The 27,001-nt window shown below is 27.9% G+C and overlaps 3 protein-coding genes across 3 annotated transcripts in view; 2 read left to right on the forward strand and 1 right to left on the reverse strand.

Moving 5' to 3' along the window:
• Window positions 1-704, forward strand: part of LOC102681176 (ras-related protein Rap1) — a 41,936-nt gene extending 41,232 nt beyond the window's left edge. The window contains exon 6 of the mRNA XM_006607693.2: window positions 505-704. The gene's annotated coding sequence lies outside the window, so the exon portion shown is untranslated. The remainder of the gene's footprint in view (window positions 1-504) is intronic.
• On the reverse strand, window positions 598-11,262 carry LOC102680968 (carboxylesterase 1C-like). The gene is made up of 4 exons (XM_031509172.1): window positions 10,830-11,262; window positions 8,261-8,534; window positions 3,148-3,257; window positions 598-2,089 (listed from the first exon to the last, which is right to left on the reverse strand). Exons 1-4 carry the CDS (start codon window positions 10,983-10,985, stop codon window positions 761-763), a joined length of 1,869 nt encoding a protein of 622 aa, XP_031365032.1. The 5' UTR covers window positions 10,986-11,262; the 3' UTR covers window positions 598-760.
• A 3,649-nt stretch (window positions 11,263-14,911) lies between these two features.
• Window positions 14,912-27,001, forward strand: part of LOC102680830 — a 57,643-nt gene continuing 45,553 nt past the window's right edge. Inside the window, exon 1 of the mRNA XM_006607689.2 lies at window positions 14,912-15,527. Coding sequence (XP_006607752.1) covers window positions 15,446-15,527 — 82 coding nt within the window. The 5' untranslated portion in view covers window positions 14,912-15,445. The remainder of the gene's footprint in view (window positions 15,528-27,001) is intronic.

Raw genomic sequence — 27,001 nt, forward strand, 5'->3', positions numbered from 1 at the left:
AAAAACACACAGACAGACAGACATACACACGAATGATTATTATTACTATTATTATTATTATTAATTATTATTATCGAAGCATCAAAATATTCATAAGTTATCAATCGTTTGTTTCTCGAACAATATATGTTTTTTCTATATCTCTCCGTATTAAAGCAAATAATAAAAAATCTCTCAGTGAATGTTAAGAAAAAGATAAAAAAGACTAAACAAAGTAAAAAGCCCAGGCTCTCTGGTTCTCCTCCTCATTATTATATCCAAAACACCTCATTTTTTCCCCTTCTTTTTTATGATTTAAGTTCACATTTAAACCATTTAAAATTTAATTTTTGCAATAAATATTGTTCGAAGCGTACAAATTAATTAGTTTGGAACTTTATGAATATATACCATTTGTCTTCTCAATTTCTTAATATCTCTTTTAATGTCAATCAATCTTTCTTTACTTCTATAATTTATATAAAATGTTAAGCGATATTCATTCGTCTATATTTTCTTATTTAGGTTTCTTTCATGTATCCATCGCTTACTATGAAGACAAGACTATTCAAGTTAATTGAAATTAGGAACCACGATAATATAGCCAATTAAACATGATTAAGCACAAAATGGAATTTTATTGAAGCAAGAATAAATTGTATTACAATTCATCATCTCAAGAAGTTAACACAAACCAGGATGCTCTATATCTGTCAATGTTTGTACAAAAGAAAGTGCAAAAAGTATATCTAAAGGAAAATAGAATAATTCATATTATTAATTATAATTCTATGTACCAAAACATTATGACAAGAACAAAACTACTCAAAATAATCTTATAAGAAGCTTTCCTCAATGCAATAGATTGGCTGGTTATATTACAACAATTATTCCTTGCCTCTTCAAGAACCATCGGATAATATTCGTTCCAGAAAGCCAGTGCTTTGTAATCAATTGCGTTGGAATTGCTCATATCGATGTTTCTATCGATAATCAAGATCCCAGGCTCTTCCTCAGTGTATGATTCCCATTTAACATTACTCAGGGATGGATTACCAACCCTGGCAAAACTAGCCAACATCGTCATCATCACGTCAGCCATTTTTTTGTCAGCGAAGTTCCACTGAACAGGGCTGTTAACTAATAGGGGAAGTCCCCAGACAAATGGTAGCTCAAACATATGGGGAACGCCAGCCCATTCAGGCACATCTTTAATGATAAATTGTGTCTTGGGCCTATAGTCAAATCTATAAACGAATGCCAGCTTCTCCTTGGATACTTTATCAGCTAACAGAGTAAGCCCAGCTGCAAAATTTTTCTCCGTTTGCAAGTCCAAATATCTATCCCGAAGCACACCTTGATCCTTGCTCGGTGGATGAGGTTTATAAAAAAATAATACCGCCTCGGCGACCATTTCTGGCTTCAGGTCGCAGGTACTATTGTCTTCCGGGCTCTGGACCAATGATACAAATTCGTCAGTGATTAGCATCTCGAACTTGTTAAACGAAAGTTTACCATCTACGTTCTCCTTGCTTAGGGACTCTATGTAAGCCAATGCCTGTTCATTATTCGTATAACCAACGAGTAGAGGAACAGAATTCAAAGTGCCACTGTCTAATGCATCTCTTGGATGCATAGATAGAAACGGTTCTGTGGAGTTATTAGTTGTATAATCAACAATAGGACCCCACGTTTCTATTTCTGAGGATTCACGGACCAGGATGTTTACGTCTACTCGACGAAGACACTCCATCAAGGCTGATGTGGGTTGTCGATAACAACCAAATTTTTCGGCGATGATATCAACCACCGGTAATTCCGTTTGTGGTAAACCCACAGAGCTTACTGCGTCTCCGCTCATGGCAATGGCCTTGGAGAATTTACCTCTGCTCAGAGGACTAACCAGGTGCAAACCTACACTTATGGCACCCGAACTATGGCCATATATTATCACATTGGACGGAGAACCACCAAAATTCTTGATCTTCTTCTGAATCCAGTCCAGTGCTGCTATTTGATCGAACATGCCATAATTACCTGGAGCCTCTGCGTCCGTGGTTGTGAAGAAGCCAAGGATATTGAGACGATAAGCCACCGTGACCACCATGATCTGAAAAAGATCAATTAAATCGTTAGCGTGTTAGAATTAGAGATTACAAAGAGTTTTTTTGAGAAGATGAGCGAGAGGCAATATTGTTAATGGATAGGTTAAGAATTTTCGAAGTTACATGTTCCTTCTTAGAGGGGTTAGGATCTTTAACTGCGAAAAATTGCGGTTTATATTTTCTGAATCAATTTTTTCTTTTTTTCAACTTTCTGTAGATCAGATATTTGAAGAAAAAGGAGCTTTGAGAGATTAGGAACGTGTGAATGTTAAGTTACGAGTTAATCTATATGATCCATTCTGCTTTAAACAATATGTTAGATAGGAAGATGTTTATAAGGTAGATTATTAATATTATCTATATAAGATTTTCTATTATAACGTCGTTTTTACATTGCTTTGTAAGACTATAAATGAATTAGTAGTGTTAGATATGTTCTTATAATATAGTTAGATTATGAGGTCTCTTGTATTACTGTATAATATATCGTTGTATGTTTCTATAACAATTTTTAAGAATCGTTAAACGTGTTCCCTCAACAATGAATTCAACGTTAATGTTTTCGTGGCTGTTGTTCCTGATTATTAACATTTATCAGCGTTACCTAAGGTATGCATCATAGATGGACCGTTCTCTGTGCGATTCCAAAGGTTAAATTTACTTTGGATTAGCTAAAGCACGCAAGAAACATCCTAATTTCCTTCGATTTTCTGTCGATTTTCATCGTTAGCTCTGATTGATTCGCAATTTGAAATTTTTTTCCTTTATGTACAGAATAAAAGGTCAAAACATCATTTGCTAATCATAAAACGTCTTTCCAATGTAAAAATAATTAAGATCTAGCTTATTAATAATATTTGCAAAATGTAAAAAAATCACAGTCACATTTCCTTTTTACTATAAATTAATTTGAATTTAGATTTTTATTCTAGATAATTAAAAATATGTAATTTTATAATTGTTTGTTATATTTTTGATCATTTTTGGAATAGAGTTATATAATAAGTGAAAATTATAATTTTAAAAACTTTTTAGAATCTAATATGTAACTTAAGTAACTTACTTTATGTTTGTTAACGAAAAATGATGCATCCCATATAGCTGGAGTGCCAGTGTTAAAATCACCACCATGAAACCACACCATAACAGGCCATCCATCGTCTGGTCTGTTACCTATAGGAATTAAAATCTATATAATATAAAATATTTACAACACAATGCGATTTACTTATTTAAATAATATTGAATGATAACGATTTACATTTCCAAACTTCTGTATAATTTAAAATTAAAAAGACTTAATGCGTTTCCCATTTTATTACTTGTTAATTGTAAACCATAGTTATTTATTATGATTTTATAAAATTCTTTTATTATTTATTGTTTCAAAAAGCAATTAACAAAGTGGGAGAAAAAAAATAGTTGTTAAAAGTTTAATTTCTGAGGAATTAACGAGACAAAAAATTCACAAAATTCTGAAGATGTTGAAAAACGCGTGCGTAATTACAAATATGCATTTTTATTTTCGGTCAAACTGGAGAATCGATCGTGACAAAATTTGCATATCATCATTCTTCCAGCAATGATCTATTATAAATGGTTACAATCATTACAATGACCAAATTTTTAGAAAGTAATGAAGATTACTAATATTTAAAATAAGAAATAAAATTATAATTATTGTAGAATAGAAGTTTATATTTAAAAGATATAAGAAATTTGACAATAATAGAATAAGTTAAATATATATAAGTTAAATATAATAATAATTCAAAAATATGATTGACTATATTAAAAATCTCTATTGAAATCATTAATAAAAACTTGAGAAATATTGAAGAACTTCATAAAATATTTAAAGAACATATTTTTAAAGAACTTATCTAATATTATAATTAATTCTCTTTACTCATATAATTATTAATATCAATATCCTACAACAAAAAATTAGAATCCCAAAATCAATGTATTAAATTAACAATTCAAGTTAAAAAAAATTTATATTGGCAAAATATTAATTATGATGCATTCAATAATTATATATATATATAACATTAAAAGCTGAAAAGCTTTCATGAAGTAGTATCAGTTGTAAGGTATGAAGCCCATCTGGCTATCGTTTAAATAATTAATTTCAGTGATTTCTTCCAACGAGCTGTATAACATGTGGCGTGTGCTCGGTTTTTGAAGCGTGCCAAGGTCGAGGAAAATTCAGGCCATTGCTCGGTAGGATAAAACTTTAGATGATACGATAAGTATAAGTAGACGAAGTTCAGAAGTTTGGCTTGGTCTTCGTTATCGTGCTCCCTATGATGGTGTCTGAATTGTCCAAGAATAACCTTTCTTCGGGATACAACTTTGCCACAACGATTCATTAGACGCTTATCGCGATTGCACATGGCACGAATCTTTTTCTAACAAAAGTCTACAAGTCGGGTTAGTTGTTTGGACGAAAGAATTGATTATTAATTATAGGTTTTAACTTTCGATTACATAGATCAGCAGAAGATATTTTATAAGAATGATTTTGAAATTTAATGATTTAAGAAAATAAATAACAGATGTAAAAGAATAATGAGATTTCAGTAGGATTTATGGAAAATATTTGCATGTTTGTTTGGAAATGATTATGTAAATGTTTTTAAATAATTGTTTAAAAATTAGACGTTAATTGTTCAGGTAAGTTGGTGAAAGATGAGATAAATGAAATAAGAAAGAGGAGGATGTAAAACAAAAGATACTGTAATCAGAAATGGTATAATTGTTGAAAAATAAAAATACTTAAATAGTTTAATTATATATTTTCTAAACATAAATCTATATCCTTAAATTTAAAAAAAATATAAAACATTCTAATACACAATATAAAGTTTAAAAATAAAGACAATTCATGCACATCATATAACTCAATTTTAAAGATATTTATTCAACATTTTATCTATAAAGTTTTATTAAATATCTAAATATGATTTAAGATTTTCAAGTATCATCTAAATTATTTAAAAGTTCATAACAAATTAATTTATTTAACAAATTCATATAAAATCTTGATAATTGAAAAAAAATTTAAAAAAAAAATATACCGATTTGGAAGATTTGATTACAATGATGGCAGAAGGGGCAAAGGGTTAGGACACAGAGTGAAGGGGATGGTTTCGTGACCGGCCTCAACAGTATCTTAACATCTCGACCAACTCTAAAAGATCGCGTGCTACGACGTGCGCCAGTTACTGTTACTCTTGTTCCTTGTTTCTATATCGACCAGAGTTAGCTTTGCGGAATCGACACGATTTCCCGATTTACCGGTTGTCCCCTATCCAATTTTCTTTTTTTTTGAATCTACTATATATACGTGAGTATATTTCTTCTATGTGTTTATTTCTTCTTAGAAATTTTACAAGGTGACTCGAAAATTATAATACATTTTTTTATTTTAAGAAGTAAAGTATTATTTTAAGAAGTAGCTAATATAAATCCAAAAAAAATAAGTAGAATCATTACAAATTAAATTTTGTAGAAAATAATCTAAAATTATCATCATTTTGGATATTATGAAAAATCACAAATTGATTTGAATTGCATTGATTGATAGTTTGTATTGTAATTGAAATTCTATAAAAAAACATATATTATTAGAATTTATTATTTAAATCATTCTATATAATATTTTATAACATAGAAATTACATTAAAAAATTTCGGATTTTAGATATAAATTTCTTCTGTTATAAAAAAATACATAAATAAATTTATCTCGATAATAATTACAAATTTAATTTTATATTTTGAATTTATGTTAATTTACACATTATATAAACCTAAAATTATTTTTCTAAATTTATATAATGTATAATTATAAAGATTTTGTATAACCTAAAATTACTTTCTAAATTACTGTCTTTGTTAGAATTTTTGAATAATCAAATTGAGAAATCTATATATGACGTAGTATGTCCTAACCTTTTCATTTTGTAGATGAAAGAATGAAATATTTCGTAAATTGACCCTTCTATTGGCAATAAGTACTATCATAAACTTGTCCTATATGATTGATCGATATGATTTACATACATTTTACATTTTTTTCATATATGTACTTCCTTCTCGTTAACAAATCTTCATAAGCAATTTTATAATTTTTATTTTCTACACCTACTATATATATCATTTATTACTATATATATCATCTATTATTCAAATAAAATTCTTCGTATCTTTATCAGTTTCTTATAGTTATAATTTTCACTTTTTTTTCTATGAAAATTTCATAACGAAACTATATTAATAAAAAAAATCATATTCACGTTCTCGACTCATATTTATAAAAATATCAAAATGATAATCTTAGAAACAAACTTTATCAAGGATTTCCTTAAACTACATGAAATTATAGTGTTCAAATTTTCTAGCCTGATACTTATTCTATATTATACTTAATTTCGATAATGATTATCGAAATATAATTCGTCAAAATATCGTGTCAGAAATATATATATAATATATGTCATCTAGATCGTAATCTATCCCAAGTAAGTACTATTAATAAAATAAAAATTCAATTTCCACTTATATTATTTACTTTTATATTGTAAAAATTTAAAGTTTGAAAAGAATAAGACATAAAATGTAACTATAAATAAATATAAACGGAAATGTTAAAAGTTTTTTAAAAAAGAATATATTTTTGATGAATAATGTCACATTATTTTGAAAGAGGTTAGGTTACAGATCGCGACTTCTGAAAGTTTGACTTTGCGATTTAGGAATACCATAATAAATATGACATTCGAAATTAGCTGAAAATGATGCTTGTAATGCCGCTATTAGCCTAGTCCTTAACCGACATCCAAGAACTACGAGATTTACATACTGTCGACACGCAGCTCGTTGTATTTATTGTCAATTGAGAAATTGAAACGGGAAACTGTTCGATAAGTCACGATAAGTTTTTTGCATAAAATATTTAAAATACAATGTAATAAAATGTAATAAAATATATAATACATATATAAAACATATATATATATAAAACAAAAATTATAGTTAAAATATAATATTATTGCGCCAAAATATTGCAGAAAGCAAGAATATATTTTCTGAACAAATAATAGGATTAGAAAGATAAAATGAAATTTTTAACTTGATAAATTTGAATATTTGTTGATTTTAATTAGGCTATAACTGGAGTCTAAAATATTTATAAGAATTCTATAATACTAATAAATTCTTTTATTTTTTTTATTTAAATAAGAAACATTTAATCTTTTAATCAAAAATGTTATAATTAATTATTAAATAACCTCAAACGTAAGATAACTGTATTAGTTTAATTTCGACAATTCAGCTTGTTATGAAGTAAATTATGTATATACATACAATGTTATTAATTTTCCACGAACTTGATAAAAAATAGAAATAATTTTCTTCAATTCTTGATAACGTTCTAATCACAAGTTTTTCTTCGACACGAAACATTCATCAAGTCACACCACCTTTTTGTACAATATATCAATAGATTAAGAAATAAATTGATGTAGATGATTATTGTCATTGTGTGTTGTTCGCACAAGAAAAAACGATCACGTGTCGAGTATCAAAAATCTCAGATTTTGTTTATATTAATAACACTATGTATTACGATTACGCGCAACTTTGAGTTGAACAAAATGATGAACATGATTTGCTTTTTAGTTAATAATATTATGTTGCTAGTTAATGAAGATTGTAAGTACTGATTGTTTGAAATGAAAAGTGAAGCAAATTGATTGTCTTTCAGTTTGTTAAACATGTTAAAAAATTATGGAAACTTTTATATAGTTTATAATATTAAAATTATTTAAGAAGCATAAATCAAATTTTTTTTTAATTGAAATTGATTATTAAAACAAATAATTGGAAATAATTAATGATACTAAGAAATTTTAAATAAAATAGTTTTTATTGGAAATTAAATTAAGATTAAGATTGCAAATAAGTATAGTGATTTTTATAAGAATATTTTTTTAAAAATAATTAAATTATAAATCTTGATTTATGATTTATTTTTATATTATTATTTTTATATTAATTTTATTATTTTTAAGAAAAAGTTATTTTATTTCCAAAAAATTTCATAGTAACTAAATTACTAGATTACTAGATAGTAACTTTATAGAAACTATTGGTAATTTCACTTACCATCAGGAGTGTAGATGTTCAAATACAGACAATCTTCGCTAACTCCAGGATCAAGTTGATCAAGTGGTAACAATCTTTTATAAAGTTTTTCATGGAGCTTCAAACGATTTGTCATTTGGTGGCAAGATGATGCAAATTGTGTTGCATTTCGTATACCGCTCCATGATGGAAGCGGTTCGGTAACAGGAATAGTGAAACGTAATTTTCCTAACGGTGGCTGGGCATAAGGTATTCCTAAATATTGTATCACCTTTTGAGTAACACTTAAAAATACCTGCAATATAAACGAAGAAATAGTTTTTAATTTGCTTTGAAAAAAAAATTAATTTATTATTTCTATATTTTTAAAAAGAGAATTTTTTAAATGTTAAAAATTAGAGCAGTCGTTAAATAAAAATTTGTTTATGAAGAAAATGATATTAAGTTCAAACTTTTGTCAAATAACTATTTTAAGAATATAAAAAGAAATAATTCACGTTATTTTACATTAATTACTGATATTATGATTTTTAAAAAAAAACTGAATATTTCTTGACGAAACATGAATTTACATGTGACAAATTATTCTTCCATATGTAGTGAAAAATAATACTGCCTAGTCTGCAATCAAAACTTCAAATTACTTAAACTTAACATCAGGTTCGAGCACAATACAATCGTGGATTCATTTTTTAAAGGTAATCAAAATTACATTACTCATAGTTCACGTAACTTGTGATTTTTATCAAAGCTATATTGTGATTTCTTATCGCATAAAATAAAATTGCAAAGATTGATATTTTTATGGAAAATTCTTAACTTAACTTCAAATTTTATTTACGAATATATCTTAAGTTTATAGTCACGATACTATAGTCGTTACTTTAATATAAGTTAATTTTTTTTTGTATTTTTTTATACACTATATTTTACTTTTGAAAAATGTATATATCAACTGTAATTCTATTAATTAGAATGATTTTTTTTTGAATTGATAAATAAATAATTTGAATTAATAAAACAATTATATGCAAAACAAGTGCTAATCTAATCTAATTCTAGTAAATCGAATATAGTTATCGAATATAGTTGATTATACTGTATAATAAGAGATATATTTAATTAATCCAAATGTATTTACTAATTAAAAGATATTAAAAAAATAAAATTATTTATAAAATATTCTATTTAAAAAATAAATGTAAATTTAATACAGAATTAAAAAAAAAACTAATTGGTATATATAATTGCTCGTAAAAAGTAATGATTTTTTAGAAAGAAAGGAATATGTGATTGCATGAGATTAAAATATCAGAAGTTCAAGAAACTTTTTCTTCTGTTTTCCTGAGATTTCATAATTGCACGAATTTCGCAAAAATGAAAAAGGAAAAGGTAAAAAATAGTGTAATATTAAAATTTATAAATGTTAAAAATTAGTATTCATTGTGCATATTATCTGCATATATTTAGTTGGAACAATTGAAACTTACACTGCTCGCATGTTATTGTTTCTCATGCAGTTAAAATGTCAAATACTTATTCAAATGCAGATTTTTCACTTTAACGTTTTTATATGGCACAGTGATATAGAATTTCTGTCATATGGAGCTCGTTTGTTATGCAAAAATGATATTATAAAAAGGCAGAAATGTAGTAATATAAACTTGTAATTTATCAGAATTTATTATAGAAGATTTTTCAGATAAAAATTTTAGAATGCTTTAGAGATTTTTAAAATTTTTAAATACTAGGAAAATAAATTATCATAAAATCCTAAAATAAAATCCACCGAGATTTTTGATTTTAAAAAGATTATAATATTTTGTCTTTAATTAGTCTCAAATTTATAAAAGTATTTTATATGCATTAATCAAGTATAATGATTTTTAAAATTTCTTTCGATTAATAAGTCAAGCTTTGTCATTCTTTCCGAAAGAATCGCCCAATATCTTCGTAATAAATCTTTCTATTTGATTTCCTAGCAATCCTCGAAACACGTCAACTTAAATTATTTGTACAAATAAAACTTGACATATACAAGTTTGATTCGAAACATTTCAGATTTATTTAATTCAATGCATTGAATCACACGGGGAAATACGTATGTATGATAATTTCCTGCTCGCTCGCGAATAATAAAAATTGACAATTGAATCTTTCGCACGAAGGAAGAATTCGTATAAAAAAGATATCACTATTTTATCAACTTAACATATTATTAAATCCTCTTATTTAAATTATTTTATAAAAACAACAAAATAAATACTTCCAAAAAAAAAAAAAGAGAAACATAATATGCAATTTGATAGTTTTGTATTTACAATGGAGAAATCGCATGCTTGTCCTATATTATTAGAAACATAGACAACTTGAATTATACATTATTACTATTACAAAATTTCAATGACGCATGTTAAACACGCAGCAATAACTTTCTGATTGGCGATTGTCACGAATCTATCATTTAAAGATTTCAATCAGATTTATGCGTGAATCATTTTCTGCTTGTTAACACAATGTTGTCTGTTACAGGAAGAACGAGGAAGAAAGTCACATATACGGAGTCTAGATCAGAATAAAATCGTCGCACCTCCTTGCCAACGACTGTTCCTTGCTCGGAGATCTCGACCACAGGTTGTTCACGGCCCAATCCCTGTCTTGCGTGGGTCCTCTGAGAATTGGTGACCGGTAACACGGCGAAAAATCGCGGGAACAACGCGAAAAACAGCCACGCGGGACACCTCATTCTGCAGACTGACTGATTTGCCACGGAAACAATCGGCGGCTTTACTCTGGGGTCTCAGTTCAACCCTTGCGTGACTTCATTCGACCACCCGCGGCCAGTTTCTCCTCCTCAGCCTCGAGACCTGCGCTCTTTCACTTGCGGCTTTCTTGCGTCGTTCAAAGTCGCGTGTTAGCCATGGGTTCACCCCTTATTGTTAGAACATTTGGTGTTTGGGGTGTTCGATGTTCTATGTTTGTAGAAAGGATTCGAATTTTTAGGGGAATATAGAATTAAATGTATGTGAATTAGATTTGTTTAGATTGATTTATCTTTTGAACTATAAAAGAATTAATATTTGTGTATACGATAAATGTTGTTCAAAAAGCTAATATTATAATTTTAATTTGTATTCGTAGTCTGAATCAATAATTGGTAGTCATAATCTAAAATTAATCGAATTAACTCCTTGGATAATCATGTTAGGCGGTAAGAATAGATTTGTGTACTTTATGGTTCTATTGAATAGATTGGATGTTGATTTGGAATAGACTGAGATAATTTAGGAATAGATTAACAGAAATTGATTCTGTTTATTTCTAGATTGAGTATTAAACTAGCATGTAGGAGTAGCATATGCAAAATTTCATTGGTTTATTTTTAAAGTTTTAAAAGAACGGAATAGATAAATTAGTGTATTGAATTTTGAAACAGAATATATTTAAGAAATTGAATAATACGACGACACGATAAATAATATTTTTTTGTTACTTTTCGTGTATATTTACAAAGATAATCATACCGATAATGTCTTTCGGAGAAATTCAATTAAATTAGCCCATATTGGAAAATATATTTCATGTTTATTAATGTTTTACGTGATAATATTTACATATTAATGTCAATGCTTAAACATGCAAGAGCTGCATGAAATATTAACTTAAAATATTAATTTTTATATTTATAATTCTTTAATAAAAAAAAAATCAAATCAAATCTCATAAAACTATGTAAAATTTATTTGTAAGTACAAGAATGTGCGAAATGTTTATTATAATCAAAAAAGCACAAAAATCAACGATATGTTGAATGAAAAGAGAAAGAACATAACAATTTTCATAAAACCTTTGTCGCTGAATCATGCCATGTTCATTTAACTTCGATTCGATTTGTAATATTCAAAAACGAGGATTTCCAATATTCTTTAATTTTCTTAAGTGAAACTTCAAGAATAGAATCGTTATTTTCAGACACAGATTGTTAAAATGGATAAGAGAAAGGAAAGAAGATGAAGAATAAAAAAAATATGGATAAAGTATGATCGAAAAGGTAGCTGTTAGCGTGACTGGAAAAATCAAAGGAACGAAGAGATAATGAGCGAGGGCATTAAGTAATATGCGCATCTAATATAGGTGAAAGGTGATATTATAGTTTGAATTGATGGCATCCAATTAAACCGATGAATTTAGGGTTGCAACCGAGTCAAAGGTATGGAAAGAATAGACTATCGAATGTGACCTAAAATTTATTGTTAAATTAATAATATTAATCCTCTATTATGCCGTATGATTTTCGATATCTTAAGTTTTTTAAATTACGTATCCGTGTATTTATCTTTTCTATCAATTTCATATATATCATATAACTTTTTTATCTTTTTATTTTTGTTATTCTCTATATTGTATTTTGTTATAATAATTATTATATTATCAGATAAAATAATGAAACTAATCAAACTATTGATTTCCATTATCGGATTTTAATTTCTATAAACTTTTTTCTGATTATTTTTCTAATTATTTAAAAAATTTGTTAAAATAAAATGAGATATTTCTGTTTTTATATATTGCGTTTTTCCATCTTGGTGAAACAAATCGACATGTATGAATAGTAATTTTGTGAATATATTCATTAAGTGTCCTTGAAAATCGATATCAAGGGTCTTTCGCCTTTGTAGCGTGGTAACACGCTATCATTAAGATGCAATTTTCCCGTTACTGTGAAAAACTAATGTGATCTTGAACTTGATTTTTGTTTAAAATTCTTCGTTAACTTAAAAAAATAATTATTTATAAAAAAAATTACAATTATTTAATTTATTTACTGCTAATAAATTTATATATACGTTTTCAAGTTGCAAGTTTGGATCTATATTTAATATTATATTAACAATATTAACAATATTTATAGAAGTGAAATTTCTCAGGTTTTTTGATGTTATTATTTATTAAATATTTGATTATTTCTACAGTTTTTGTTATTTTGAATTTCGAATTTTAAATTTCAATGTATGTGACTACAGAAATATTATTGAGCTTTGATATCAGAATTTGTGAGTTATCCATAAATTGTAGAAAGTGAAGATTATTGACTTGTACTTAAAGGCTTAAAATCGATCAATGCTTGATTTTAAAAAAATTCAAAATATTTTAACTTTGAAATTCGTAATTTGGAAATTTTTTATTTTTGGATCTTAAAATCTAATGTTGTTATGTTTAAACGTTGTTTAAAAAGCATGAATAGCAATAACAAATTATTCAATTAGAAAAAATTAGAAAAAATTCTTTTTTTATTTTTAATTAACTTTGATAGAAAGAAATTTTATCATTCATTTTTTTTAATAAAAATTATTTAATTCATATTTTGAGATCGTTGCGCCACATGTTACATTGATGAAGTTTTTATCAATCCCTTATGGTAAAAAGATTTCAGTGCACAATCGGTAACGAAGATGTATTCTTCAAAAATATAACTTTTTGAAATATTCAAATATATTAAAAGAAAATGATTAATAAAAATTATTATTATTTTCATAAACATATATATTAATAATTTAAAATGAAACTTTTATACTTTGGACAATATTAAATATATAAATTGATAATATCAGAATATTAATAAAAAAAGATTTTACAAAATATCATTATATGTTAGATTACATTTGAATTCAACTTTATAATACTATTTTTAAATTACGAGCGTCATGTTGAAATTTTCTATTTCTCTCGCACATGCGCATTCAGTGAAAATCTACAGTGGGGGAATAGACTTAAAACTCAGTGGGGGAAAATTACTGTTAGTCCATATACATCTTTTATTCGAATGTTTCGTATGTGTTTTCATATTCGCAATTCAGTATAAATATTTATTTATTTAAAAATAATACAGATTATAGGTAATAATCGTAAAACAAATGTATATTGATATATGTAATTGATATATGTAATATATTTTATAATACATTTATAAATCCTACATTCAGTTTATTCGATTACTACTAATAATAATAATTTTCAATATTGTCAATTAAAATATCAATAAAAATACATGCAAAATAATTTTTATAATTGAATATTTTTATATTCAATAATATATAATTATAGTTTTTTATATTTTTTAAATATAATTAAATATTTTTTGTTATAGATATGTTGTTTATTTAGGTTGTTTTGATGAAATATTAAAAAATTTATAATTATAAAAAATTGATTAAATAACTATATTATGATATTATGTAGAATATTTAGCGATTATTTTTTCATTACGAAATATTTGATTTCAACAGAATATAGATAGAATTCATAAAATATAGATTTTCTATCAAATATACAATTATATATTTTTACAAATTTTATTTATTTATTTTTTTTTATCTCTTTCAAAATAATCAATTACGATTATTCTAAAATTATTCAGGTCAATTAACTCATAGAATTTCCATGCGAATGACATCTCTTTCGAATCCTAACGCATCAACTATGTAATTTCACATAAATATAAATATGTTTTTCAATAATTTCAGTTATGTATCACGTGAAAAAACATATAAATCGAAAAAAGACAGAAAGTAAAAAATAGTAGCATCAGCCAGTTAAGCCGGGCAAGCATCGGTTTACCGTGAAGGGTTAAAAATACATATTCGATGGTCCTAATTCAATGACCGGCCAGCGTACGGCGATTTACATGAACGGTGCTCGCCTCCGTCGAGGACAGTCGTTGCATTGAGCGACTCGCCGGCGACTAGAGCGGAGGAACGCGCGAGAGAGCAAGCAAACGGTTTAGTGTATGGGTTAGTGGCGGCTGTTTGCCGATTCGTTGACTTGCCGGCACGGTCGGTCGGCTCGAGTCGAATGCTGCCACTCTCTCAGTCTGTCTCGCGACCGCGTGCTAAGGGGATGTCGTTTCTTCTCTTCCTTCTGTGAACTTAATTAACTAATTAACCAATTGTGTTTTATTTGTTTTTTACGATTATTTAGTTTTTTTCGATATTGATGTATAACGGATAAATCGGTGGCGCGCGCACGCGAAATGTGACGTATGTTCAATGGATCGACACTCAGGATAGCACTGGTAAAGACGATTCTGTGTTATCTTCCTTCTGTTCTTCCTGCTTTTTTCCATGGACCAGTGACAACAAGAAAGAATTGTTTGACGCTTTTGTGTGACTGTTTGCGGGAAAAATCGAGGGGATTTGATGTGACGAGATGGGCAGCGAGGCGGACACGGAGACCACGGCTGCCAACGCCGTGGATTCGGATGGATCCGTTAGTTGGGAGGATTTTTTTGGTAAGTTAATTTGATACAATGTTTGTGCTTTATGTTTTTAAATAGTTAGAGTTAGTTTGTTATGTATTATATATGTATGTTATGAATATAATTTGTTTTACCTTCGTGAAGACATCTTATATGTCTTATATATTCTTATGTTGATGTTATTTCATAGATGAGGTTTCTTATTATGAATTGAAATATGAAGCAATAAAAAATATCAAAGATCATGTTCTTAAATCTTTTTTTCAATTTTATTTCTTAAAATTATAAATAAACAATAGTTTTCAGATATCTACGATGTAGTTCGATGTTGATTTCGCGCCAGTTTTTTATTACGAACACGTGTATAGTTATTATTAGGTTATATGTACATATTATTAGAAAAATAATAAATATTGCAAATAGAACATGTATTTTATTAAACAAACATAATATTTTAATCGAATTCCATATAATAAAGATGAAAATGACATATTTTGTCACTTTGTGTCGATGATAATTCACGAACGGTAGCGAAAAGAAAGCGCCAATCATGACGCTTGTAAACGATCGTCGCATGTTTATTGTCTCTAATGCAATCGCGCGTCTTGTTTCGAGTGGATAATTCGTCTCATTGTCGGAATGAGGGTAACGTGATATGGTACATAAATACAGAATATATATAAAAGTAGAAAAAGAAATGTATTAATTCTTGAATACATTTTAATACAATTAAATATATGAGAAATCATAGTTTAAATTGTAAAATTTATTTAGAATAGTTAATTAAAATGATATTATATTAAATAACAATATAGAAATATTTTTTTTTCCATAATATAAAAAATTCAATATAATTCAGAATTTATCTTCGTTAAAATTTAAAAATACTAGAATTAAAGATAATATTAGAGATAATAGATATAAAATAACTTTTAATATAAAAATAGCAAATATAAATTTTGCTACTTGATTTCAGGATTAAACACGTCAGTTATTTATCTATAATATTTTTCTTTTTTTTTTACTTTTTTTAAAACTTTAATATAGGTTTTGATTATCTTTGATCTTAAGAAATATCTTTGTTGCTAAAACGAAGAAATGATTCAGTTCTTAGAATTTCTTTAAGAATAAAAATAAGATATAAAAATAGATAAATGAAAATTTTTTTTCATAAATAGTAAATATAAGATACTAATTTATATGATTAATAGATTCATATATTTCGAATATATGAAATATTTAATTTTTTATTATATTTTCTTATTAAAAGTAAAATTTATTGTTGATTATAATTCTTACAAATTATTGCAAAACGAAAAAAAAAAGTAAGCATTGATTCTTCGAACTGTAAAGTCAGAAATCCGTACTTCATATTGATAACAGATATTGCGAACATCGATATTATCAACAAAAATGACAAATATTAGTTCAATAAATTTAATAGCTATTTTCAAATTGATATATTTATTTTATTATTACCTAAAAAATGGAAAAAGAAAAATTTGTGTAAATACTACTAAAATAAAAATATGAATTGTGTGAATTAAAATTTTTTATCAATTTTTATCTTTCAGTTATATTTATTTTAAAAATCTATTTATAAATCTAAAGTATAATCTAATTTATTCATTAAAATGAATTTATATAATTTTAAGTAATCTTAAAAAAATCTCCATTGAAACAGGTAATTTATAATAGATTTTTGTTTCTTTTTTTATTTATATTAATCAGTTTAAAGCAGCTTGTAGTTTCGTTTTATCCATTTTTTGATTTGTTATCTTGCATGCTATTAGTGTATTTAATAACGCGAATTGCATCGTAAACGGAATAAGAGAGAAACTATTAGAAAAAAGTATATTGATATCAATTAAGGATTTCCCCAAAAGAAACAGAACGATAGTTAACATTACTACTTTCTATTTATAAAAAGTGAAAATAAATATTGCTCTGTTTTTTTCTTTTTTTCTCTCGTTTCTTTACCTTATACACTTTTAACAAATATTTTTATATTTAGTTTAAGTTTAAAAAAAGAATAAAAAAAATTATAAATCTTATCAAAACTAGATTAATAAGATAATAATTGATTTCCATCATTTCAAATTTAATTTATCTCTATCATATTCAAAGAAAATAAAATTTTGCCTAAAATAAAATATAACAACAAAATATTACTCATTTCAAATCAATTTTGATAATAAAAAATCGAGCGAAACATAATAGAGAATATTGAAAAGAAAATTCAAAAATTCAAATTTCCCGCCCTTTCTTTCAAACATTCTAGATCTTAGTATCATTCGAAGAGAGATACAACAAAAATTAAAATAAAAGATTACCTCGTGAGATTTATCATCGCATAGAAATTTCTGATTTTCGTTTGCATCAATAAAGCACGTCTTGCTATTCCTTTGCGAACGATAGTCACGAAAAGGAGATGGCTACTCGTGAAACAAGTGTGGCGAACTTGAGGATGCGACGCAATGCAATGCACAAAAAACCACCGCTACCGGATGCAGCTTAGAGAGCGTCGATGCTTTCCTCGATTCGCTTATGTGTATGCGCGGATCTGTACCGCGTGACGTGCATATATGTGTTGCATATATATTCTCTGTGCACACCCAAAAATCGAGCAACCGACTCTTTGTTCCGTCTGGATTTTTATAGGACTGGGCTAGGCCCGAAACTGATTACGATTCGTCGAAATAATCGAAAGAAATTGCTTAGATTATTAAATGATTAAAACACGGTTTTCTTCTTTAACCTCTTCTACGATGGGAAATAGAAATAAGAAAATTTTACTTTTTTCAAATTTCTTTAATCGTTAATTATTTTTAATTAATACTTTAACATATTAATGTTAATTAACATATAAATATAATATTTATAACAAAAATATTTCTTTTGTCTTAAGAATTGTGTTACGGTTTAATATTATAGAATTTAGAACAGTAGTGTAGGAAACGTGTATGAAATGAATCGCGTGTTTCGCTGATCGTTAAAGCGGTTTCCACGAAACTGTCTTTGAAGTTTCTGAAATCTTATCCGCATAAAGCGGTGTACTTTGAAGTTTTTGCGAACTTAAATGTCAGCGGATATACACACACATATATATATGGTAAATTAGTAGAAGAAATTGTTTATTTGCGATCATTATCACGTTTATTTTCGTAATTTCTTTTTCTTTTTTTGCACGACTACGTTTGTCATTGAATGTGAATCTCTTAATTAATCTTACAAGATTATTGTACAAATCATCACTATCGCTTATAATGTCAGTTTTATTATAGTTTCGCTTCAAAATAACTGTATCCTCGTAATTCGTAACATTCCTGTTACGAACGACTAGTTGATGAATAACATTCCAAGATGTGACACTTGGGTCACAATATCTACGGCCCTGTGCTCGTGTGGGCTTAGTAAAGCGTAGGCGTGTCATGCTCCTCCGACTGCATTTGTAACGCCAAGTGCCTGCCCGGCGAATATACTCGTAGGTGCATCTACAGGCTGATTCACATTATGTCCATTAATCCTGCATTTCAAAGCAGATGAAGATAAGACGAAATATTATCTCTAATGCTTATTGCAGACTCATTTGTAACCGAGTATCAGTTTAAAGACCACAGTTTATCATTCCTTTACTATATATAGGTTGATTCATATCATACTTATAAAATATATATGGTATATTATCTTCAAGATTGGAAAAACATTTGAAAAATATTCTAATAGTTTTACTAATTTTTAGTTGAATTATAGTGAATAGAATTTTGATTTTTGGTTTAAATTATTCTTTCCTCTTTTAATAATTAACAAATTATAATTATAATTTAAATATTAAATTCAAAGTATTATCATATTTGAAATTAGATATTTTGTTTTAATTTACTTTTATTAACTTTTTTTATCTGTACAATAAATTTAATTTTTATTTCTTCTTTCTTAATAAACTACTTTCTAATCTAATCATTAAATATTATTATCTTTAAACTTGAGAATTTTCATTTTTTTTTTCTTATTTTCCTTTAAAGATAAACATACATTATGTTTTTTTTTGTTTTCTCCTGATAATAATAAAAGTGATTATAAAAAATCGAATTTAATTGTACTTCTTCCTATATAGCCGCTTTCATCTATAATCATAAAATGAGTCATATAGTATGTAAGTACGTATGACTTTTGGTATTAACGCTCTTAATGCTTTGAAAGAGTTCTTTTAGAGAGATTTATCACATGTTAAGTATACCTGTTTTTCGTCATTGCTTGCATAGGACCATGTTACAGTATGTCGGACAAATTCGTTTAAATAGAGAGATCTGGCATGGATAGAGTTCACACGGAAGAGGCAACCTGTATCATACGACGTGGCTTGAGAACAAGTGGGCGACATAGAGTGGAGGACGATGGTATTTGCGTGGCAATAAGGTTATGCTGAAAGAAAGTATGATTGCTAAGGAAATAAAGTTTTGAAGAATATTGAAATAAAATTAATTTTAAGTTAAGATTTTATAGATGGAAAAATATAAGTTTTATTATTTTATCTAGTAAATTTTTTCAATTTATTATAATTCATAAGATTTTTTATAATATTTTAAATTCTTTTTATCATTATTATAATTGTATTTAATTGTATAATTTTTTATTGAGATTCTATCTGAAGTTACAGAACTTTTTGTAGAAATTTATGTTCTCATTAATAATTATTAATATTTTTTTTATTTCATTCTGTTTATTAATTCTTGTAAATTAAATTCTTTGTTTTCTATAAATATAAAAAATATTTTGGTTGTGGATGAGATGGTTGAATGCAGTTCCTTGAATTAGAATTGAGAATTAAGTTCAGTATGTTGATAATTGGATCTTGTTATGCGTGGTGTAGTACAGAGCACGTGTTAAAGTTTGGAAACCTTAGATATGAATATTCCATGGAAAGAAGATGCGAGGTTTACGCTCTATCAGTAAGGGTTGCTTGAACCCTTAATGAGGCATCTGTATTATGTTTCTTCTTGGGGATACTTCTACATGGTGTTAATTTATTCGAGTGACATCTTTGAAAGGTCGATTCTAAAGGCCAAAACAAACAAAAGTTAGTACATAAAAATGAGACTTATTAAGTTTATTATTACTATAATGTCATCTTATGCAAATTTAAATCATTTATAATTTTGTTATGTACATTGAACAATTGTTTTTTATATTTTGAGTCAATTTCTGTAAAAAGTTCTATATTAATAGCATGAAATATTTAACTTCAAGATAATTTTATTTTTAAAACTTCAACAATTATTATCTGCATAAAGTCAAGGATAGTTTTTAACTATTGTTCAAAATTACAAACGATACTTAAATTGACTTTTAATTATTAAATTAAATATTAACAATTCTAAAACTTGAAACTTCCATTAAAAATATTTCAAAGTGCAGATATAGAATAGCTATTTAGTAGAATAGCTTAATTAGTATCCCAATAACCTATTCTAACTATTCAAACACAAATTGAAAAAAGGGGTACAAACTACAAATTCAAGAATTATCCAACTTAAGGCTAATTATCATTTTTAAAAAATGGTAAATATTCACACGGATTTAAATTAATCAGAAGAAGCTAATTAAATATTATTAAAAACCTCATCTCTATAATGTAAAATAACATTTTAAAAAATGATCTTTCTATAATTAATAAACGATTTTCATAGATTACGTACGAATCACATGATGCAAGCTCCTCAAAATCCTGTTGAACTTCAGTTCCTCGGAATAGATTGTTCCGTCGTCGCGTTCACGAAAACGTGCTCGTATGCGGACGGGGATCGATGCTCGTCCAACGAGACGCCATTGAACTTGATTTCCCGACACCAGGTCCCCGTGGTTGCACGTGCAGAAACTCCAAAGGAGAACGGCGTTGCCCTCGACGCTGTCTCACGTATTTCCAGGCCTGGGATTGCATATGGATCTTGAGAACGGGTCGAGTCTCTTGCGGATTTTCAGTCTTTCTTTCCTTTTTCTTCCCCCTCCTATTTTCTCTCTCTCTCTCTCTCTTTTCTCATCGCGTTCTTCGTTTTACTTCTTCCTTAAACATGCATGCTCTTTGTTATTCGAATCCTGAAATAGTGTACTTTCACTACGATAAACGAATTTACTCTCTGAAAATGTACTCCCTGATCGGTGTTCTTCCAACTCGTTCTAACAATTAATTCTGTGAATTAATTTATTTTCAATTATTCGATTGAGTAGAGTCTGTAATATTTTATAATTAAAAAGAAATCCTTCTCGTTACGTTAATGTTGCCATATGTTTTTTATCTATTTGCCTTATCAATTAATTATTCTTTAATAGGCAACATTCATAATTTATATATTCAATAATTTATACATTACAAATTCTATTCATTTAAGTTCTGTCGTTTATATTTAGAATTCGTTTAAACCTACTTTTATTTTATATCAATAACATACTTATAAAATGAGGAATTAAATTAGCGCACTAAATGACTCATTTTCAAACATTAAACTCATCCAATCGTGTACGAGATATCCATCGTGATTCTTATCTTAGAGCGTAATTAAACGAAAGAGAGATAAAAGATAATTAATTCTAATGCAGAGAAATCATTTTACAAGCGGATCTATAATACAGGAGACGAACAAGAAGGATTATCAATCGCGTGGAAAGTCCGTTCCTCGTTGCTTGTATTGTTTTGCGGTCGCTTATATCTCTCGCATGTGCATTTATTTTACGTAACCAAGATTTCTACATTGAAATCTAATACGTTGATTATTAGCAGATCGAACTGGAACTAGTGCGACCGCGACTGTACTCCAGTACAGTACGATTCAAAATATATTGTTACAAAATTTTTCTATAAAATTGATCCGATAATATTTACGTAATTTTCTCTCGAAGATAAAGAAACAATTTTCAATTCGTATCTTGTTCTATTTCAAAAAAAGAATAGATTCGATTATCTACTTCGTATATCGGATGATAGAAGAATCGTAACGGGGAGAATTAGTTTGTTAAAAAAAAAAAAAAAAAAAATAGAAGAGAAGCAAAATGGATGATAATTAATATCTAAACGGAATCGGGGCACATCCTTTTCCTATAATAAACAACAGTGAGAGCACGTTGCTCGGAGGATGTTTACGAGCTTTATAGCGTTTCACGTATCTACGTACGACTTTTTTAATCCTATTCGCCCACATGTTGAATCATACGCGTGAGCAATATCGTTTCCACGCGAAAATTATCTTCGACTGACATTCTCATCTTTCCTAACCGATGCTCCTCTAACATTTCTCACAAATGCTCAAGTATGGGACTCAAAATTGTTGTTTGAAGAAGTAGATTAAGCAAATTATTTATTAATTATTAATTTATTCACAAAAATATTTATGATGTATGTTGTTGATAGATTTTGAAAACTATAAGATTTTCTGTATCAAAACCTCAAATTAAAAATTACATAGGATAGTAAAATTACAATTGACATCCCTAAGATTTATCTTTCTTAACTGTATGCTCTAACATTTCTCACAAATGCTCAAGTATGGGGCTCAAAATTGTTGCTTGAAGAAGTAGATTAAGCAAATTATTTATTAATTATTAATTTATTCATGACATACGTTGTTGATAGATTTTGAAAACTATAAGATTTTCTGTATCAAAGCCTCAATTTAAAATTATAAGATAGTAGAATTACAATTGACATCCCTAAGATCTTCCTGTATCTTTCTCGTCCAACATAAATTTAAGATAATATTAATAAGATGAATATACAAATTTGCCTTCGACTCATCTTTCTTAATTGATGCTCCTCTAACATTTCTCACAAATGCTCAAGTATGGGGTTCAAAATTGTTGTTTGAAGAAGTAGATTAAGCAAATTATTATCGAGAAACAAATTTAAAAAAAATACCTTCACAAAAATATTTATGACATACGTTGCTGATAAATTGTTGAAAAATATAAGATTTCTATCCCCTATCAAAAAATATAAGATTTCTAATCCCTATCAAAGCCTCAAATTTAAAATTACATAGAATAGTAGAATTACAATTGACATCCCTAAGATTTATTTTCCTATATCTTTCTCTACCAACATCCAACACAAATCTAAGATAATATTAATAAGATAAATATACAAATTTGCCTTCGAGATATTTATACCTTTCATTCAACTACACAAAACATTGCCTTCTTTACGTGCGTCATACCCTTTCAAATTCATCTTCCTTCAAACAGTGTCCACGTCCCCTCCCTCCTCGTTTCTCGGCCAATTCCGCGTCGATCGGCATTCCGCACTACAGTTAGACCGAATCACGGAGGAAAGAAGGGAGAGATGGACAAGGTGAGGTGGAAGAAAAAGCGGGCCGGTGTCGTCTCGGCAGGGTCGGCCGACCCACGCTTCTTAAGTCCACAATTGACCGCGCGTGCATCCAATATGGCTGATAAAACCGGATCTCCGCACGAGGGGTTAAGCTGACTGCTGCCATGTACGCAGGCAAAAGCCGATGCCTAATGTCGTTACTCGTTACGATTCCCTTATATGTAACGCGGCGAGGGATTGAGATAAAGGTTCGTTTACACTAAAGCTGTGGCCGGGTCTCGAGGAGAGACCGTTCACCGTTCCTCTCTTCCACGATCCGCTCAATGATGCCGTTAATGAGAGAAAAATCCTTGTGATTGTGCCGTGACGGGGGACGGAAGGAGGATCCTTGCGGGATCCCTCGGTCCCTTGTGAATAATCGCCATGTTTTACGTTGGATTTCATTTCAAAAGGGATGAGGGTGCTTTCACCACCCTTCTTTTACGTGGAATTGTAAGAGGCTTGATCTTTTTACTAATCTGAATAATTAAAATTTTTATTATGTTTATGCGCGATTGTGGAAATTTTTTATCGTATTAAATATGAATTAAGTTGTTAAAAATAAATGAGAAATTTAAAAGTGGTGGAATAAATATTTTTAAATTTGAGATTTTTCAAATCAATGTTTCTTAAAGCTTTATTATTATATTTTATATAATAATATTTTTTTTATTTAAATAAGGGGGGTGAGTTTATAATATTAAGTTTCATAAATGTCAATAAATTTTAATACATTCAGCAAAGATTTTTGTATCTAATTTCTTAAACATTTTTAAACTTCTATTCGTCTCGATAAAGTATTTCACAATGAACATTAAAAGAAATATTTCTAAAAGGTGTCAAGCAGGATTTGTCGTTTCCTCACCGGTTCGTTATCTTTCTGGGTCCGCTTGTACAAGTCGAAGTACAAAGGTATGACTAACGCGCGGAATATGTAGAACAGTGTTCGTTATACAATGTACGCGTTGCCTTTAACAGGCGCTGTTCCTTTTGCAATTTGTTAGCGCCCCGCGAAAGTGTCACGTCTTTTCGCGCGCATTTTTCATCGTCGCTGTAAACTTTGCGTGACGCTATTCAAAATATATTCGGCCGCCGCACCAATAGCAAGTTACATCATTGTGATTGCGATCGACTTTTTTTAACGATAATATTGTCTTTCGTCATAATAATAAAATGTATTGCATGCATATGACATTATATAAAACAAAGAGAAAAATATGTATGATTGCAATTCTTTTATAAAACAAATAAGAATTTAATAATTTAGATTTACGATATCATCACGTTTTATGATACTAGTTTTTTAAATAAAATTGTTAAGAATAAGAAAAAATTTAAACTTATTTTTTAAAAAGTTATTTTGAGAAAATATATTAGAGACATCAAATATATATATATATATTTATTGCAATAAATTGATTGTATATTAAATCAAACAAATGTATCAAATTTAATGATTTAATTTAAATATTTATGTTTACATTTTATATTTTTTTGCATCATGCGTTATCATATAAATGAAACAAAACAATATACAATCAGATATATGCAACATGTTTGGCAAAAAATTGCAATAAAAGTAAGATTTCTAAATATAAAAAACAAAATATTTCTTTAATTTTTATGTATATCCTATTTAAACAATTAATGGAAAATTAACGACAAAAAATATATACTTACTACTTATATATACACATATAGTTATATGGAAAATAAAATTTAAGTTTTAAATGAATACATACAGAAATTTAATTTCACGTTATATATAATTTTCAATAATTTTATCACATTATAATAATATTATATATATAACGTTATTCTTCATATATTCTTATTAGAAGCATAAAAATTGAATTTTTAAATATTTGAAAATAATTGAAAATAAATGAAAGTTTGAAAGAAAATGAAAGAAATTATAAGATTTAATATTGAGAAACAGTACCTCTCTTAATAATGCAAAACACGCATAAGATAAGCGTTATTGTACCTTTATACAGCTTATCGCTAGACAGAACTCTGATTATTCAACGAGATGCGCTATTGTGCATCTTTACAAGGAAAAACAGTGTAGAGGTTAGTTCCATGTGCACTGATGGCGTACCTAATATGCAACGAGAGTGTGAACAGTGTGAACGAACTCGTAAATCGTCAGCGTCGGGACACTTTTGTCTGCGCGCGCATTAGACGCGCACGCGTCGTCGCGACTACGCGTTTTAATCAGCCACTGCGTGCGGGAACGTCCCGAGGAATTTTATTAACGTTTTTCACGGAGAAGAATAGCTCGTAACTCAACTAACCTAAGAATGTTGTGAACAAAGTTAAGGAGAAGAAAGAAAATATACGCATCAGGCTTAATGCAGCTAAGGATTTTCACATTGGTTTACTAGTGGTTCGTAAGAAGAATATTTAGTACGTATAGGTTATGAGACGAATTTTAGATATTGGTTCACGTTGCAATTGTGATATAATTATGGTTATTAATAATTAAATTTTAAAAATGACAAAAATAAAATTTAAATCAATAACATAATTATAATAAAATTATTTCAAAATATTTCTCATACAATTCACATAATATTCCTTGATAAAACAGTCCTATCTTCGAGTGATTTTATTAACTTTTAGAGATACAATCGATTAATCGTTTATCACTCTGGTAACTCGATTCATCGATTGTATTGATAATCGATAGATTTGCCTTAGGTCATAACGTATTCTAAATCACTCGTGCGACTATAATCACACGTTGCCTTGGCTGCTCGATTTCTTGCTTAATTTATTTGCCACGGTCCATGATATTTAATTATCACGATGCCATACAATTAACGCGAGAAGATGAACATCTGGAATTATTCTCGGCCCCTTAATTGTTCGCAATTCATTGTGGATTTCTACGCATAATACAATTACCCGCAGACATGTTCGGTTTTTGCTGTGATCAAATCTTTTCCCGTATCATTATGATCGATGTCTTACCGGTATTCTTCGTGATTTACAAAATGTATAGAAAAGAAATTTATTGGAATAATTAATAATCGGACTATTCATAAAATTGAAAATTACTTTATTCAATGGAAAGTGAATAAAAATTTTTTTATTATATGTTTTTATTTTCCTACAAATCGACATTTCCTTATATATATATATA

Source organism: Apis dorsata, unplaced genomic scaffold, assembly GCF_000469605.1.
Source record: "Apis dorsata unplaced genomic scaffold, Apis dorsata 1.3 scaffold_10, whole genome shotgun sequence".
NCBI lineage: Eukaryota > Metazoa > Arthropoda > Insecta > Hymenoptera > Apidae > Apis > Apis dorsata.

Coding starts and splice junctions, on each gene's coding strand:
- LOC102680968 (XM_031509172.1), bottom strand. CDS start 10,985: ATGAGGTGTCCCGCGTGGCTGTTTTTCGCGTTGTTCCCGCGATTTTTC. Junction 8,535..10,829: donor GAACAGTCGTTGGCAAGGAG/GTGCGACGATTT, acceptor TTTATATTGCAG/GTATTTTTAAGTGTTACTCA. Junction 3,258..8,260: donor GAACATCTACACTCCTGATG/GTAAGTGAAATT, acceptor TAATTCCTATAG/GTAACAGACCAGACGATGGA.